General features: G+C 38.3%; 1 protein-coding gene across 1 annotated transcript in view; it reads right to left on the bottom strand.

The window, feature by feature from the left end:
• LOC107101294 (copine-4) overlaps positions 1-18,865 on the bottom strand; it is a 47,164-nt gene that overhangs the window by 21,738 nt on the left and 6,561 nt on the right. Inside the window, exons 2-9 of the mRNA XM_015400156.1 lie at positions 18,487-18,677; positions 13,484-13,663; positions 10,412-10,483; positions 10,103-10,177; positions 9,583-9,666; positions 7,907-7,996; positions 1,497-1,598; positions 1,219-1,305 (exon numbers count right to left, since the gene is read on the bottom strand). Of these exons, the coding sequence (XP_015255642.1) occupies positions 1,219-1,305; positions 1,497-1,598; positions 7,907-7,996; positions 9,583-9,666; positions 10,103-10,177; positions 10,412-10,483; positions 13,484-13,663; positions 18,487-18,657 (861 nt within the window). The 5' untranslated portion in view covers positions 18,658-18,677. The remainder of the gene's footprint in view (positions 1-1,218; positions 1,306-1,496; positions 1,599-7,906; positions 7,997-9,582; positions 9,667-10,102; positions 10,178-10,411; positions 10,484-13,483; positions 13,664-18,486; positions 18,678-18,865) is intronic.

Here is an 18,865-nt window from a genome sequence, read left to right on the forward strand (position 1 = left end):
GAGCGACGGATTCCAAACAGGAGGTTTGGATCCAGCCACCTTTGAGCACGCTGAGATCACTCTCTGAGTAAGGAAGTCATCTTCACCATGACCCATTCAACCAGCGGGCTGCATAATTCCACTCCGTCCGAGCTCTGGGTAAACCCTGTTCCGCCCTCCACCGAATCAAACAAACTCTGGAAGACCAACACACAGACAGGAGTCTACGTGTCTCTTCTTCCCTGGAAACAGGAGTTGCATCAAATCCTCTCCTTCAAGATTAACAGCTCCAATTTCCCACTGAGCCTGAATCTAACAATCTGTCTTCCCCTCGTCTTCCAGTTTCCGGCTGAGCAGAGTTCGGAGGAACTCTGCACCAAACTCATATGCTCTTCAATAAAACCCGTTGAACTTTTATACTGTGTCTCTCTGTTTGGCTTTGCTGCATGTGGGTCCAAGCCTTAGAAAAATCACGACACAGGTGAATTCATATGTACATAATGCCCCATTCATGTCTTGTAGTAAGAAACAGCAACATTTTGTAATATGACTTATTTTCAAGAATGACCTTCTTCTTGCCATTCTTCATGAATTCTGTATTTGTGGAGTGGATGACTATAAGCTATAGATCTATGTAGCTTTTGAACTGGTATAGTATGCCTCTTGGTTCCTTATCCTCTCAAAAGCCATCCTTGCCAAAGCCTAAGTGTTAGGTGGGCAGCCATGTCTTGGTAGATTTCTTGCTGTGCTATACTGTTAACTCTCTGATGTTTTCCTTGGTTCCATGATTCACTTTATTCTCTACTGTGCTCTACAGATACTAAATTATATGCAGTTGGGCCCTATTTACTATTTATATATAAGGCAGTTGGTAGCATTGGGTTTTGTTTAGGCATATCAGAGGAAAACAAATAAAAGTCCAAACCATTCAGATTTGGATTGTGAAGAGCATTTCAAAGCCAAGCATCAGTTTTCTTCCATTTCTTTGTGTAATATTAGTTTGTGTTTATCGCATAACATCCTAATTAACGCTTGTGGTTGTAAAGTAAGAAATTGGGAAAAATTTAATTTTATAAGGTAACGTGATAATGTTGGCAAACCTTCAGCTATGAAATACATGACATTTTAGACATATAACAATTTATCAACAAAATTAAAAAAATAATAACAATGGCAGAAAGGCACACAAAAAACTAGAGACAAACTCTAGAGACATCAGGATGATGCTGAGTTTATTACCTTGCAGTGGTTGAGTATTACAGTACCAGAGTTTCTGTAATTCTTTTTCTTCATCTGATATTTAGGATTAATGCATTCCCACTGGATCTGAAAAAACACAAGAAGGCTGTGGCTGTCGGTGCTTTGCACACGAGGGTGTTTCAAGGCACTTTCAGAATATTGTTACACAAGAAGGTATTTTAATGTGGTGCTTAAGGAGCACAGAGGAAGCTGTGTGCCTAATTACATGCAGAGCACATATGAGCCACGGCTTTAATTTGGAATGTGCATTTTCTTACCTGTTTGCCCTCCTGCTCTGCCCTCATCATCTCCTTAAAAGTGGTCTGAAACTCTCCAATAAAGTCATGTTTGCCATTGGAGTCCCAGTCCCAAACTGTAGACTAAGTCGGAAAGAGAAACACACACAGGCACACATGGTAAGATCCCCTACCTGAACGCGTACAGATGCATCAACAGACCTGCAAAGAAATGCCATGCTGAATGATTGATAGGGTGGTGTTGGTGGGGGGGCCATAGAGCAGTGAAATATTAATCTAAGGGTGCTGAGAGGCTTAAGAGACAGCTTTATGAGTGTCAGAGTGTAAACATAATAGTTTTTCTCCCTCAGAGGAGCTATTTCACAATATAAATGACTACAATCAAAAAAGGGTCAGAGGCCAAAGCTTCAACAGCTCACAAAGAAATAATCGGATTATTTCAAAATATGACAAAAGGCATTTATATATTCATACACACAGGCAGTTGTATTAAATACAGATACTTTTGTGGCTCCATCGAACAGACAAAAGGGATAGAAGATGATCTTACAATACAAAAGCTGTTGGTTCAGTTCTAGCTGTGATGTTTCTACTTGTAAATATGTGACCCTTACAATAAGTTACTATTGGTGTCAATGAATGGGCCATAGTGAGTGCAAGCGTGTGAATGCTTGAGCAATATGACTAGAATTGTGTTTTATTTATTCAATCTGTTTACAATATTCATGTTAAATTGCTTATTTAAAGGGAATTTCTAATGCCCAAAACCTGCAAGAGATGGGCAAAAGCCTCCCTGCACTGATGCTTAGATAAGCTATGGATGGGATGATCATTCATCAAATTAATCAGAAACTGCTGATCTGCTGGGATATTCACTTAAAACCATCTCTAGATTGTACAGATAATATTCAAAAAGAACGATTTTTTCCAATAGGCTGCTCTTATGCCAAAAAATACCTTATTAATGTTAGGAGAAAGTTGTAAAATGGGCTGACGATAAAGGTAAGATAACTCTTATAACCACTTACTGGAACCATGGTATTTAGAAGATTGTTTCTATATGCAATGAAGATCTACCTTTATGAGACTACAGCAACAGAAGATCATGATAGGAGCCACTGCTGTCAGATAAAACAGGTAACTAAGACTACATTTTCTGTGCTTTCCAACAAAGTTCGATAATAAAAGATGATGAAAGGTGTTACCTCGTTCAAAATTCATACAGGATCCAAAATAGCGTCAGAACTTGGCTGTAAACATCATGAAAGTGTAGATCAGTCCTACCTTATGAATAATTTAGACTTTTGATGGTGTAAAGATTATGTGGAGAACACTTTAGTCTCCTCGACCAGTTATTGTTCAAATACCAAAGCCCACCGAAATGTTGTTGCTGCTCATGTCCATCCCTTTATAAGTAGAAAAAAGGATTGATTTCTTGTCATGTAGCATCGCTCAAATCTTATCAATCTTCTCGGTATTGAGAATTAAAACATCTCTAAAGGCAAACTAGGGTCAAAGCTGACAGTGGCATGGTGAACAGTGTCCAGTAGGTGTTGTTATAAGGGCATTTCCTTTGATGTACTGTGTTCAATAACATCAAAGAGATTGGATTTATGATTTAACACTTATAACCAGGCCAGCATTGTGTCGGTTCAGCTGTAGTGGGCTAATTTGCTGTAAATCCTTTGACCCTCTTTAGGTCAAACCCGCCACAAGCAATCTGAACCAGTCCAACAGCTATGATTAAAAACAAAGACCAGCAATAATCCTCTTATTTCCTGTCTTCCACTTAAGCTGCAAAGAGCCTGCACCTGAAGTGTACATGTTCCTTTTTTTGTCTTTGTGTGTGTGTCTCATAATTTGTTCTCTTCTTGCCAATAATTTCTGTGTGGGAGGAGAGGGAGTGTCTGCCTTTGCAGCCTCGCTTCCACTTCAAGAAACTGAAAGGCTGTGCAAGGCACTAATGAAAAAATGAAGAAGCCCTGTTCCATTCACTGAATACTAACTGTTGGTGAGAGCAAGAGGCCAATGAGAGGGGTGGGGGGAAAGGAAGAGTAGGGAGGTGAAGAAACCAGCAAGGAGAAGTACAAAGGAAGAGACAGCCAGACTCAGCGGAGGAGGGTTATGCATTTATGCATTGGTCAGTTAAGGACCTCAGTGAAAGGAAAGTCTTGGACTGAATGGAAATCTACGCCGTGCCATTTCTAACTCTGACTCTGATGCTTCAAACAGGTAGCCCAGGACATCATGGCCGATGGCGTTCATGTGCGTCCCTGTGTGTGCAAGCCCTTTCTCCTGCTGTCAGGAGCCACACAGAGTTAAGAAGGCTTTGAATAATTAATGAACAACTTCATGTTTATTCATAAGAAGAATAAATGTTCACAGCTGATGTGCAGCCTTGCACACATACACAGAAGAGGGGGCAAGGGAAGGTGAGTGTTTAACTGACCACTGAGCCTTTTAAATACCACAGATGCTTCATAAGGCACTTGACCCAAACTAAGCTCATAGGTCTAGAGAGATAGTAAAAAGAGCTGCTTTTTTATTTGAATAATTTTCTATTATACTGGTTTACATAGGCTTTGTCACCTTTGTTTAAATGGTTTATGGTGATGCTGAATAACAAAATGGCTTAAGAATATTTCTTCAATTACTTTTTACAATCTTAATACATAGACATAGACAAAAGCTTAGATACTTAGTAAGACTTTTTGGCAAGTATGACAGCTTGTAAACAAAGTTGAAAACCTTTTAAGCTTCTTTAGTATTTTGCTTGGATAACTTTTATTTGCTGTAAACAGCTTCTAGCTCTTATGATTAACAATTCTGAAGTACTGAACAAATTTAAAGTAGCTGTGAAAATGGAAAGGAAAAATAGGCCGCTTCCTTTAAGTTGGTGATTAGCATTTGCATCAAGCAAAGGAAAACAAGAACCTAGTGCCTAGTTCCGAAACCTAGTTCGGAACTGTTTGCTTCCGAACCCATAAATACACCCAAGAGAGATGGCCATTACTGAAAGAACGAGACCACAGACAAAGGTGGATGAAACAAGGTTCCTCTGCAAGAGGGCCAGGCTAACCCTACACTCCCCAGCTACTTTCTTACAATGGGTACACCCTGCTGTACCGGGTTGGACCACCTTTTGCCCTCAGAACTGCCATAGTCATTCACTCTATTGGATTGAGATGTGGTGACTGTGGTGGCCATTTGAGTATGATGAAGTTATTTTCAGGTTCAATAAAGAAATATGGTTTACAACATGGCGTGTTATCCTGGTGGAAGAAGCCATCAGTAGATGGGTACACTGTGGCTATAAAGGGATGAACATGCTCAGCAATAACAATCGTGTAGGCTTTGGAGTTAACACGACACTCAGTATGTACCAAGATGCCCGTAGTGCCCCAGAAAAATTCCCCACACCATCACACCACCAGCAGCGTGAACCGTTGATACAAGGCAGGATGGATCTATGCTTTCATGTTGATACCAATTTCTTAACCAGCTGAATGTTGCAGCAGAAATCAAGACTCATTAGACCAGGCAATGTTTTTTCCAATATTTTGCTCTCCTATATTGGTGAACCTGTGCAAATTATAGCCTCAGTTTCCTGTTCTTAGCTGACAAGAGGGTCACCCAATGTGGACTTCTGCTGCTATAGCCCATCCATCTCAAGGTGGATATTTGTTTTACTGTTGCCTTTCTATCATCTTGGGCCAGTCTGTCATTCTCCTCTGGCATCCATAAGTTAATTTCACCCACAGACCTGCCGCTCACTGGAAATGTTCTCTTTTTAAGACCATTCTCTTTAAACCCAAGGGATGTTTGTGGGTGAAAATCCCAGTAGATTAGCAGTTTCTAAAATTCCCAAACCAGCCCTTCCGCCACCAACATCCATCCCAAAATCTCTTAATCACCTTTCTTCCCCATGATGCTTGGTTTGAACTGTAGTAGACCGTCTTGACTGTCAACATGCCTAAATGCATTGAGTTGCTGCCATGTGATCGGCTGATTAGAAATGTTTGTTACCGAACAGTTGCTCACGTCTACCTAATAAACTGGCAGTGAGTGTATATTATCTTTTAAAGCATTTGAACTGTTTGTGCAGTCTATTAAAAGGCGTCACAAACCGCCAGCATGATAGTTTCTTTTCAGCATGTGTCCCTCCCATATGCCATCAGTAGAGCTGTGAAATGCTTCCACTGCAGTATGTATGCACAGTCTTTGAGAAGCTGCAGACAGGGAATGTTTGGTAACTTTTAATGAATCTGAATCCAAAGCTTGCACTAAAACTTTGCATTCTCTGACTTCCCACTTTACTTTCACACATAGCTTGGGCTTTAATCATGACACAGTCCTATATTATCTGTGAATTTTCTCCAAGCACACAGCATTACATAGGTTAACCAGTGATATGTTGGAAAACAAGGATTGAAAACTGATCTAATGCATTAAGGATTTTCAGTTTTAGTACACGTAATCCTATCCTAATAAAATCCCAAATAAAAGCAATATATATCTGTATAAAAATACATGTAGGTAGTAGTTGTATTATGGACAATCAACAAAGATTGCACGCAGTTGCAGTTAATAATAGAGAAAAATTGGTTCAGTCCACCCAATGTTTCGAGGAGGGCAAAGTGGATTCATTTAGTAGGTCTTAAAGTCAGTAACAAATTGCAACAGCACATATGGCATGTATAATTGCTAGGTGAAGAAGATGCAAGCATAGAATAAGAAAAATAAGTTTCTCTTTTTGTCTTAATAAAAAAAAAAACTAACCTATTGCCTATAAGATGAGTTTAGGGAACACATATTGCAGAAAGGGTATAGATTCTGGTCTTTTTTGCTGACCATATTAGGCAATGCTTTTACAAAACAGGTAGCATGTATCTCTCTATAAGTACTTGCTATGTAGAATCTATGCATTTCTCCTTTCTTTAATCTTAAATACCTAAACTGGAGTTTTACACTTTAAATATCAGAAAATGAAACATATCAAGTTCTGCATTCCAATTATTTTGTAATTGTGCATTATCTGTTACAGGCAGGCTCTAAGTTACATGCTGCAGAGCAGAGATATATGAAAGCAGCACAGGCAAAAATAGGCCAAGATTTTATCTTTTGAGGTGACAATTTGAAATAGAGCCAGGGTTTTAAAAGAAATCTCACAATTGGAACTGGTATTGTAGCATATTTATACTGATAAAAATTGAACACTTTTCAGTGATAACTTTAACATTTAGCTTTTTTGAATGAAGGGTAAAAGAAAAGAAGTGAAATGAAGAAAAACACTTTAAAAGGGTTTTTGTTTTGTTTTTAAATTTGGAGCTATTCAAATAGGGTCAAATAGGGGAAAACAAACCAAAGAAGCTTTGTTTGAATAAAAGCACATGATGAAATAATGATTTTTTTTTTAAGGAAAGGAGGACTTCATGACCTTTAGTAATTAAATTTTTTGAGAAAATGGTGAAAAAAAAACTTGTCACTGGAGTTGCGCTTTTAATTAAAAACATTAGTTACGAATGTTTGACATGACCTCCCTAAAGAGGTGTTCCAGGCACATCCCATGTGGAGGAGGCCCAGGGGAAGGCCCAGGACACACTGGAGGGACTTTATGTCCCAGCTGGCCCTGGAACACCTCGGACTTCCCCCAGAAAAGCTTGAGGAGGTGTCTAGGGACAGAAAAGTCTGGAAGTCTCAGCTGAGACTGCTGTCACTACGATCCGATTCCAGATGAGCAGAAGACGATGGGTATGTTTGAAATGAAGTATGAAGATGAATTAATTTTTAACCATTGTGAAATGAGCGTGCACAATAATGTTAGAGGTCAATGCAGCCCACGATCCCTTAGTTTGAAGTACACAACTTCAAAAGTTACCTTGATCTTGTAAATGTGACTTCCCATATTTATGTTGATTGGAATTGTTTGATTATATTGCATACTTGGAAAACAGAACAACCTAGAACAGTCTCTCTTACATTTATTTGCAATCAGCTTGCATAGTTTCCTGATTTCCGAGAGAATAAATAACCTATGCACGGCTGATTGTCAGCACAGGCTATTAGGAGCGAGTGTACTTATTAAGCTTGGAGTTTTGTATTACTTGAACAAGCCATGGCCTGAAATATCTAATTAAGGTTTGAAGCCTTTTTAAGGAAGCAGTAGATTTTACATGACATGTTTCTTAAGGATTAGAGAAAAAAAAAGCAAGAAAAGAAATTGATAGTTGAAAAAAACTTCAGTAGGCATGCAGGTGTGGTTCGGCCTTGCTCCTCTAAACAAGCTTTGTGTGTTACTAAATGAATTGAATTGTGAAAAAAAAGCTGTGTTCAAGGTTTTCCACATAGAGTGTGGCAGGTTGTATTTAAAATTCAATAAAAGTTGGCTTCTATCATTTTATCTCTGCTTTAACCTTTGTGTTCAAACTCACCTTTAGCTCTCTGTCATGGTCACCACTGCAAAGAGTGTTCAAGGAAACTTTAAAGGATTTCCAAACAGGGCTCAGGTTGTTCATCACTGTCTGTGAATGACACATAATTAAATGAATACATTTAAGTAGATCTATAACAGTTGACTGGAAAACTGAAGAAAGTAGACTGTTCAACATTTTCTCATATTTTGATCCATTCATTTTCCATCATAGCTCTGCTTCTGTGTTGAGAATCAATGACCTGGATGATCTCCCGTCTCAGTGCATTTCCACCTTCTAAAACAGGGGTGTCAAACTCTTGTTTTCACTGGCCACTCTCCTGTAGCTTTTAGGTAATTTCTCCAGAGTTCTAGTAATGACCTAATTGTTTTTTATTTAGATGTGTTAAAGCAGAGACAGAACTAAAAGTTACAGGACATCAGCTCTTGAGGACTGGAGTTTGATACCTGTGTTCTAAAAGCTCTTCGAATTTCTCAGTATTCAGCTTCATCGATTTTCACATTAGGTACAACCAGCTTTCTTGTTATGCTAAAGAAAAGCCTCCCTGCCACATAACATTTCTCCCACCATGTCTCATGGCAATGAGCTGAGGGTGATGTGCAGAGCCAGGTTTCCACTACTTACTGTATTGGCATGTAGGCAAACAAGTTCGGTTTCTACATTTCTGCATCACTTACAGGGATTCTGTCATGATCTTGGCACTGATGACTGGCTTAATTACTCTTTCCATTCAACTTTATAACTCTTCCTGGCTTTTAATCACTGCTCATCTGATCCACCTGCTCCTGCCTCTATTTAAGCTGCTTGCATACAGTCATTAGGATCTGATTACTCTTGTTCTCTCTAGCAAGTGGTGAAAGTGTTTTTAGCAAACCTGAGTGTTTCTGATTTCCTGATACTGACCTGTTCTGCCTCTCAACCACTGAGCCTGCCTGTTCCTGTCTGAACAGTTTGCCTGACCGGGCTTCTGATTCCTGCTTGTTCTCCGGGGCTGCAGTGTCTGGACGCTCAGGACAGCCGCATTTTGTTGGCAGTCCACCGGAATGGATCCTTCTTGTTCTCTGGGCATGCACTGAACTGTTCAACCAGGTAAGTGCTTCGCATCCATAATCTTCCTCCATTTGATTTACTTGGTCACAAACATGTGTTTCTCTCCTTCAAAGGTTCCTACCTCAGACACACTAGCTGCTGCAGATTTGCAGTCCACCAGTATTTAAATAAAGGCTTTTTTTTTAATAATCCCACTGTCTGACTTACCATGGATACTGGGTCCTCTGTTCTGAGTCATTGCAAATTATTTTGGCTTTCTTTTGTTTATTCCTTTTAGCCTTTGATGTAGACCAGATTTAAACAACTTCTCTGACTAGAGCTGATGATCTCAGCAGCCCCTGCAAAGTAAGCAATGACACTCTTGGTTGCATCTCTAATTACTGCTTCTCCTGGACAGCCATGGTGTTGAAGATTATTCTAGCAAACCGCTAAGGCATTCACAGAATGTCTTTATCTATACTAAGAACATATTACAAAGAGAGGGAATGAAATCTCAGAGCAGTTTGTTCCACTGGATAAAACAAGAGGTGGCATAGTTAAAGGGGTATTGATGTTAGAGGTTGTAAGGTGGCAAAATGTAGAAAAAGTTCAGGATGTATGAATGTGTGTGGATATTCTTCAATCACCTCAGTTCGATGTACAAGCGACTCAGTCCCATCGTCATTCACTCTGAAAATTTCCAGAAAAGGGTCTGACTTACTGAAGAAATCCTTCACAGAGAAAAGGGAAGAAAAAAAATCACTTTGATCATAGGCATAAATCATTCATACACTATCAGAGCCATCATTTCACCTCCTATCCCTGCTTTCTTTTTGTTTCAACAGGCCATCCCTCTCCTGTCCTCTCCAATTTATCCACCCCTCCCTTGCTTGTACTCCATCATTCCTCTTGGGCACAACTTGTTTGAATTAGTCATGCGTGGCTGTGGGTGAGGACATGCACGGGGGTGTGAAGGAAAGCCAAAAATTAATCTAGTTCTGTGTGTGTGTGTGTGTTTGAGTTGGGGAGATAAAGGAGGTTTATTCTAGCAGGGTGGTGCCCACCTATCTCATGAGTCGCCTCGTCATCAAACCTCACCGGCCTTAAACTACAAATGTACATAAATCACTCATTCCCAAAATATCTAAAGCAAACAACAGCACAAACCTTGTCATCAAGCTTCCGAGCGCTGAAAGAGAGTTCAACGTAATCGTCATTCCCCGACAACTCCTCTGCTGTCACCTATACAGAGGGAGGTGGGGAGGGCGGGGTAAGGGTGTAGGAGAGGGAGACGGACGAGAGGCATAAGAAAGAGGTGATGGAAATTAGATGGAAATGAGGAATAATGCGAAGCGGGGAGGGGGCATCATCAAATTAATTATCAGAGCTCCTAGGTGCACAACGTTGTGATTGGAATTTGTGTGCATGTAGGTGCTTTGAGCTGAGGTGGAGCTGGCTTCTGAAGTGACGTTTTACCATTATTGAGGACTTTCCAGTAGTGTTTCCTTGCTTGAGTAGAGCTTTGGTCAGTTTCCTCTGTGAGACGATCTGAAACCAAAAGTAACAGAAACTCAGGTTATGGAAATAAACAGTATGCAGGTATATTCTCTTTTTTTCAAACAAGACCACTTCCAAAAGCAGTTGATTGTATGTGATTTTAATTGGGGTAGTAAAGGAGGAAATAATTTACATGTTCTCCACACTTTTTGGAGTTTTACACTCTAAAAGGAAGGTTTTCTTTCCTTTATTACAAAACGTTTTTATTAAGCATCCTTTTGTGTCTGCCAGTAGCATTACATCCAACAAAATATACTTTAGTTTGTGTCATGGTCTTGATGCTGATGACTGGCTTTATGGTTCATTCCATTCAGCTATCTAGCTCCGCCGAGTTTCTCATCACCATTTATATGTGTCACCTTCCTTAGTATCTATTTAACCTGCCTGCTTCCAGTCATATGTGCCAGATTATTGGAGACTGTGTTCTCCAATAATCTCTAGTGTGTTCTCTAGCGTACCTGTTTGTGTTCTGATTGCCTGACCCTGACCCGTTCTGCCTTCAGACCTGTGAGCCTGCCTGTTGTGATCTGTTTGGCTGGCCTGTCTTCAGATTCTACTTGTGGACTGAACCTGGATCTCATTCCTGACTTCAACCTGAATTTCCCTTAGCTACCTCTTCGTATCTTTGATCTTCTGGCTCGGATTCCTGTGAACCTCTTCAACACCGACTTTGGTTTTTACCTTCTGGAAAGTCCTGCCTTCCTTCGCCTGCTTTGATCTGTTCGTCATCCAGTTCTGCAGTCTGCAAGGCTTCAGCATCCGGAACTCTCTGGGCAGCGTTCACTGTGTGGTGTTGGCAGCCATTTGGCTGGAATCCACCTCTTCCTCTGGGCACGGACTGAACTTTAAGACCAGGTTACTTACTCACAGGTTTGTAATCATCCTCTGCCAGATATACTGGGCCACTAACTTGAGTTTTCCCTCTGCAGATGTTTCTGCCTTACAGGTCCCTGCAGATCCTTTATTTTTAATAAATGCTTTTTAGAAATCAGCCTGTCTGTTGGATTCTGGGTCCTCTATTCTGAGCCTTGTCAGTTTGAGGTTATAGCTGCAAAAAAAAAGTTCAGGCAATACAAATACTTTTGTAGGAAAACTTTGTAAAGAAAAAAAGAGGAAAAGTTGGCACCAAAACAGTGAATGTTTTTCTCTTTAACTGCTATCTCCAACATATTTTTGGCATTAACAACAAACTACTGTATGCTCACTGATAAATAGCACTTAGAGCTGGGTTCATGTAACAATTTCAACCCCAGAATGTATTTCTTAAACAGCTTTCATACATTCACAGTGATAAATTATAGCATTAAACCCATGCGTAATGTTGTCTCTCACATTTTATGAGCAGACCAGCAAGTTCCTACTAATATCCCACTACACAACTCAGTCATTTTATAACAAAACCCTTGATAAAAAGCAAGATATTGCACAGTGTTATCCTATCAAGCTGGACCTATCTGGCATTATAAATCCTCCCCCTCCTCCTATGAGGCTAATATCGTATGTCTACCAACGATTGTAAATCCACCAGCTTTACATTGCTGATAACATCTTTAACCAGCAAACATAAAAGCAAATGCATTCCTCCCCTTCCTGTTATTTCCTTATAGTCAATACAACACTAGGGGTCTGCTCCCTGAAAAAAAAAACGAACCGACTCATCTCCTTAATGAGCATCGAAGCAATGAACGTTTTCTCTTTAAATGGCCCCGGATGCTGAGTGATTGGACTAAATGAAGAGAATCTTTAAATATTGATTGCAGCTATCAGCGGGTGAGACTGCACAGATTAGCATATGCACATATAAATGCTCAGAAAATAGTCTGGAGGAGCTTTTTAAAGCTCTATGTAAATAGAAAACCAAGGACCCTGAAAGTCTGGATGCAGATACTAGTAGCAAAACTAAGCATAATTAGCTAAATAAAGACTGCATTTTACAGTACAAAATACTAACCTGCAAAGAACTTTAAAACTGACAGCATGTAATCTTAATCTAATACGCGTTGCTTTAATCATATAGAATTGAAACAATCAGCTCAGGTGAGGTCATCTAAGCTAAGCAGATTTAAGCCATATAAACATGCCCCAATTCTCTTATAGGGACGACCTACCAAACACCATGTTCTATATTCAAGCTGTATAATGTGGTGGAGATGGAAAGTAAATAGCATAGCAATGCTTATAAATCATGCATAAAATGGAGTAAGTGTGGTCAAAGTACTGCAGAGCTGTCAACTTCATAAGAGTGAGTTTGTTCAAATTCCACAGATCTCTGGGCAAATTTCAAGCAGGCTGCCATGTGGTTATTAAGACGAGTGGGGGTCTTTCATATTAAAGTACTTCATTAGGAATGTTAGATCTTGTGGATGCCTCTCTTCTTTGTCAGCACTTTGACCAGTACCCTTTTTCCCATTATTGAAGTTTAGCAGCCATGTCTGAAGAAGATTCAAGTAAATGTTTAATATCCAAGTAATGAAGACCAAAGTGTTATTAAGCACATTAAATACTACTAATTCATTTTCTTTGTTGATCAGTTTTTGCTCCTATTAAAACTGTAAGATGCCTAACCATAAATAGATGTGTGGTGAACTTCAGCGTCAAATTAGCTGAAAACATGTTTTCACAGCTGTTTTTTTTTTTTTCTGTAGTCTTTGGTTGTTGTTTTTTTTAAGAGAACTGTACTCAAATTGGTCTCAGAGTAAATGATTAAGGGAACAAATGGAGGAAATATCAAAGAAGTTGAAATACTTCCTGGTGTCATATTGAATGATATTTCGGTATTTATGATTATTAATAATTATAGTTATTATAATCTATAATCACAACAAGTCATAAACTGAAACATAAAACTTAAGATACAGCAGTTTATGTCACATGACAAATGGCAGTAAGTTGAGGGAAAAGTATACAGCTTGGATTGGCAATAGGAGCAAAAGTAAGTTGTTTCCCTAAATTATGATTCAAATCTACTGTCCAATCAGAAAGCAAGCTAACCTGTCCCAAGGTGCACTCCATGGCTCCCAGGAAGTCTGCGTCACGGAGGCCATTGTTGCCAGAGCTGATGTCGAGCAGCTCAAATCGTAGCCTCTGGACCTCCTCGAAGTAGTAATCTACCAGAAAGACCTTAGAGAAGACCGGACCACTGCTGCTGCGGATCACTTCTGTACGGTCCACCTGCAAACACGTATTTACATGTGTCAGACTTAAGCATTTGATTGGCTGCCTTTTCTAAGACAGAAATGATTGGCAAGAAAATATAAAGAAATCTGGCTTTCATTTCATATGCTACTTTGGAATAAAAATGAACACTTGTTCTTTTGAGTATACAAAAACCTCAGAAAATTATATACATCTTAGAAACAATAGATATCACCTTGGATGAGATTGTTGATTAAGCGGACAACGCTGGTCATGTTTGGGAAACCTTAAATACAAGAAATACTAAACCACTGAAAAAACGATTTCCTTTAAAGTGGTTCCACCTAACTTAAATTTAAATAAGTTGTCATTTTCTGTCAGATGTGTGTTACATTTAACTATAGTTATAAAGGATGCATGTGGATGCAAGTCAAATTTATGTAACTCTTTATTCATTTGATTAAATGCTGGTGAAGATTCTGAGTCATCCAGGTCATAATCCTCAAAAAAAAAAAGTTAAAAACAATCCACTGGACTTTGTTTCCAAGTTTAAAGACATTTCGCTTCCCATCCAGGAAGGTTTTTCAATTCAAAATGATTTAATTAAATATCAATAAAAAAACAGAACCAGCTATATTGAACTACATAATAGAATATTGCGTTACTCCTGTTTTCTAAAAGACTCAAGACATCCAGATAGATATTCTTGACATAGTTGAAAAAGAGTAATTCTGTTCAAATATCATCACCTGTAATCCACACATCGCACATAAACCTTTTGGCCTTAGTGCCTAACTATGTGCAGAATATAACTGTGTGCACCCCACTGAATGCAACACCCCCAAGGTGAAAAGTATCTGTGGTAGCAATTAGGGTGGGGAAAAATGTTTCTTTAACAGATCACTTCAGATCAATGGATTAGAATGTCCTGGTTAAAGTCCAGATCTATATCCTATTGAAATCTTTATTTTTAAATAAGAGTGAGAGTATCTAAATATCGTTTATCCTCCTATTTATGTTAATACGTTTATTATTTTTCATTAAATTAGATAAAAGTTGTAATTTTTGCCCCTTCTGTGTTGTTTATCATTGCCAGAGTCCCTTTAAATAAACTTTTTTTATATTAATATCAAAGTGGGCTGACACATGAAACTCTCACTGAACATCCGGCACACTGCTTCTCTGCATCGATTGTGAACTTTTGAAGACTTTTCAGTACTGCAGCAATTACCACAAATAGCCATTACCACATTGTTTACACTTATCAACTTGAGGACTGCAAACATTGATTTTTCTTGATGCTTTAAAAAAATCCCACTAGCTGTTTGACTACACAGAAATCTGACTGGAGCTGTAGCATTGATCTCAGATTTTCTTCTCTCTGACTGCCTGACACAGAAGGGATCAGAGTGCCAAATTAAAGGCCGTCACAGTGTTGACAACAAAAGATCGCGAATGCAGGCAGAAATAAACGCCTGCTTTTTCTTGTCTTTGTTGTTAATCCTGTGGCTCAAGCATGAGCACAAAAAGGCAAGAAAAAAGTGGAATAATATAGTACATACACCAGATGTTGGCTGTTTTTTTATTACCCTCACCTCAATGGACTGGCAACTCATTTAAGCAAAAGAAGTCTTTAACACATTAAACACGCACAAACACACCCAGCTGCTTCCCAACAATGATCCAATTAAGGAAGTAAATCTGATCAGCAGAGATTGTCCAATCTCACACCCCCACATATGCACATATTCTCCCATTTTTTCATACGGATAAACACATAGACCACACTTTGCTGAACAAAGTAAGTTTTTTTGGACTCTCTTGAGATCCAGTTGCCTAACCCTGCACTACTTTCTGAGCATTTGATCTTGAGCCTCTGTGGAAAAATAGCTGCTTTACGAAATATAAGTGAAAAAGACTTGTCGTGTAACACTTTTGTTTGTATGTTTGCACGTGTGTCAGATCAGTCACTATAGAACAGGAATCTAACAAAAAGATCTAATATTAACAACATGCAAATTACAAATAAATCTTTGAAAAATTGCTATCTTCTGAGATAAACACTGTCTAAGACTAGGCAAAAGCCCAACCCTTTAGCCTATTTAATATGAGTTAAATGGGTGTTTCTGATTCGATGCAAGTGGGTTAATGGTTCTAGCTCAAGTCCCTGCTACATCATTTTGTGGTGGCTCTTTAAGCACTGACGTTCTCTGTTGTCAACACTTTAAGAATCTCCACCAATCCCCCAAATTCTTGCTTCCAGCACAACTTTTCTTTGCAAGTTTTTCCTTCCACTCAACTTGCAGTTAATATCCCTTGAACATGGCTCTCAACTTTACATTCAGGAAGATGAGAGTCATCTTGGTGGATGGTGGGCAACTCCTTAAAAATATCCTGTTTTCTATACAGGTGATAATAAGTAAAATAATATATCAAATACTATCAAACTGTTTATGTAAAAAGCATTATTTACATTTTTAAACTACTTTTTGCATTCTGTTCTACTGAAATATACTGAAATGCATCTCATTTATTGAAATGATGAAATTTGTCATATTTAATGGTATGTTTAAATTAATATGGAAAATGGATAGAAATTTGCTTATTTTAAAAATTCATTAGGATTTATCTTTCTCTCAATTTTGGACTTTAATTATGCTCAGATAGTCTTTTTTCAAGTCCATTAAAATGCCTGGGAAAGCATGTGAGCCACGCTGATAATTGGAATTGAAGTGGAACACTTTAGAGTAGCACCAGTTATCCATTTCCACTGCCAAAACGACCCAGAGAAGATGTTTTCTCCATCTAATTCGGACCTCTTTAGCTCAGAAAGAGGCAAATAACACAGAATGCGTGGGTTGAAGGTCTGATTGTTTTCATTACCAAAAAAAAAAGGTAAACTTTGGAACTGATAAAAGCCACTTGATTGATAAACACAATTAACACAATGCTTGCAACAAAGGTTTGGCTTCAAATTAAGCTGCATGATAATTAGGATCTATAACTCATACTAGATAAAAGTTAAACAACACATCACACCCAGAGTCTGGCATGATAGCTTGAATGCAGAATACCTAAGTACCATTATTGAGTTTCACATCAATCCAGTGAACAAATAAGCTGGGTGTGTTTCATTCAGGTTCCTGCAGCGTTGGAAACTTTCAAAACTCTCAGGACGAATTGAAGGGAATGGCAGTGAAACTGGTGCTAAAATACGCTGCAATATCTTAGCCTTTGCAGTATGAAAACTGGTAAAGTAGTGGCATCTAACAAGTTCAACATTTACCAAAAAAATAACACTGGGATTATCCAGCTGAGAGGCTAACATCATGCTAAAGGCTTTCAGTGAAACAAGCTATCGGTCACACAGCTATCAAAAAATTGGTTGCATTTTAACATGTTTGCAGAGATTTGATGAAAATGAGTTTGTAATAAGAGCAAATAAAGAGTTCTTATCATTTTAGATTTAGATGATTAGGTTGGTGAGAAGAACTTGGATGTTTTGCTTCATTAATGTTTTTTTATTGTTGTTTTTTTTATGAAACATGGGACATTCAACTTTTAAAAACAAAAATGCAACTGCATTTTTTAGAAAATCATTAAGTGCCAATGGATGACTTGTTTTTTTCTGCAACCCGTTTGCTTATGATATTTTGGGTGGTATGGTGAGATTAAGTTGACTTAATATTTTTAGGGATTGTATTTTCTATTATTTTTTTAGTCGGTGAAGTTCCCGCTGACACAGTTCCAGACATTACCATAAAATTAATTTTGTGTTTTCTTTAAGAACATGCATTGCATACTTGCCTCATGTCTAAATTTAGCATTACTGACTGTAAATAACAGGAAGATTTGCACCAAAAGCTGACCTATGTTGATCAATCTCACGTGTGGGATGAAAGGTTTTATTGGATGAGTTATAGATCTTTTTTCTTCAACATGCATTAGTGCAACTGCATATGCACACACATTTATTTTCTTTTTCAAGTTCCTGCAACAAAATGTCCTTTAAGGACATATTGCTGGTCCTTTTAGAAAAAATTCAGAATCCACTACTCCCAGGAATAGAAAATGATCCTAAGCTAACTTTCATTTCACCTCCAGAGAATTTCCAAAAATCTGATTTTTGAACATTTAACTTTTTTACTGAAGCAGTTTTAATGGATACAAATCATACAATTCTTCATGGAAAAAGAATAAAATTAATAAATGAAAAGTGTTAGCAAGTTAATTCAGCATTTAGATAAACAAAATAAATAAGATAAATTATAAAAAAAAGGGAAGTAATAATAGAGCATATCTCCCTCAAATTAAACATGGAATAAAATAAATACAGCTTGAACTGATGGCTTGTGTCTATATAAAAGTGATTTCAGATCAGTAGAAATAATGCAGCAAATTGACAAAATGTTCAAGATTCAACTGACTCATATTTGAGCAATATTTTATCATCACTAATTCTGTCAGATCCCATTTCCTTCCACCCACCTCTGGTACACTTTACTTAAATGACTTAAAACATTGTAACAATATCCAAGACCAATGTTTCAAAAATAGATGCCAAAATACATATGAAATTCAACTTTATTCAGGACATAACAACATTTGAAACCCTAGTGACAATCCAGATTGGACTTTTAAAAATTCAGAGTCATCGCTACTACAGTTAATAATCAGAATGCTTCATAAATGCTGAATGAGTGTCATAAAAGAACACTAAAGAATGACAAACTCCTGATTCCCTCTCCTGCCCTGACCATTAAACCATCATTTTCTGAATATGAAATAGCCTTTCGCAGCTGGAGACTCATTTACTTGGAGCAGCATCTCTCTTATTACCCCTCCCCATTATCTCGTACCTCGAACCACTGGCCGTGTGACTGCATCTTCAGCACGACACACGGGTCTGGTTTGGAGAGGGCATCGCGGTCTGAGATCCCTCGGCAGGCCACTCTCAGCTCCACTTTGGTCAGGCATGGAGAACTAATGAAGCCCAGCGTGGCCTCTGCAGACTCATAGATGTTACTCATGCTGAACGCGCAATCACACACTGAAAGGAAAGAGAGGGAAAAGTGGGAGCTTGTTTATACAACATTAGATAGATAGATAGATAGATAGATAGATAGATAGATAGATAGATAGATAGATAGATAGATAGATAGATAGATAGATAGATAGTTTAGGTTCAATTTATATAAAATGAAGAAGTTAAATAGAGCCTTATGTTTAATTTGCAGT

The sequence above is a fragment of the Cyprinodon variegatus genome, unplaced genomic scaffold (assembly GCF_000732505.1).
Source record: "Cyprinodon variegatus isolate N-32 unplaced genomic scaffold, C_variegatus-1.0 Scaffold1078, whole genome shotgun sequence".
Classification (NCBI taxonomy): Eukaryota; Metazoa; Chordata; class Actinopteri; order Cyprinodontiformes; family Cyprinodontidae; genus Cyprinodon; species Cyprinodon variegatus.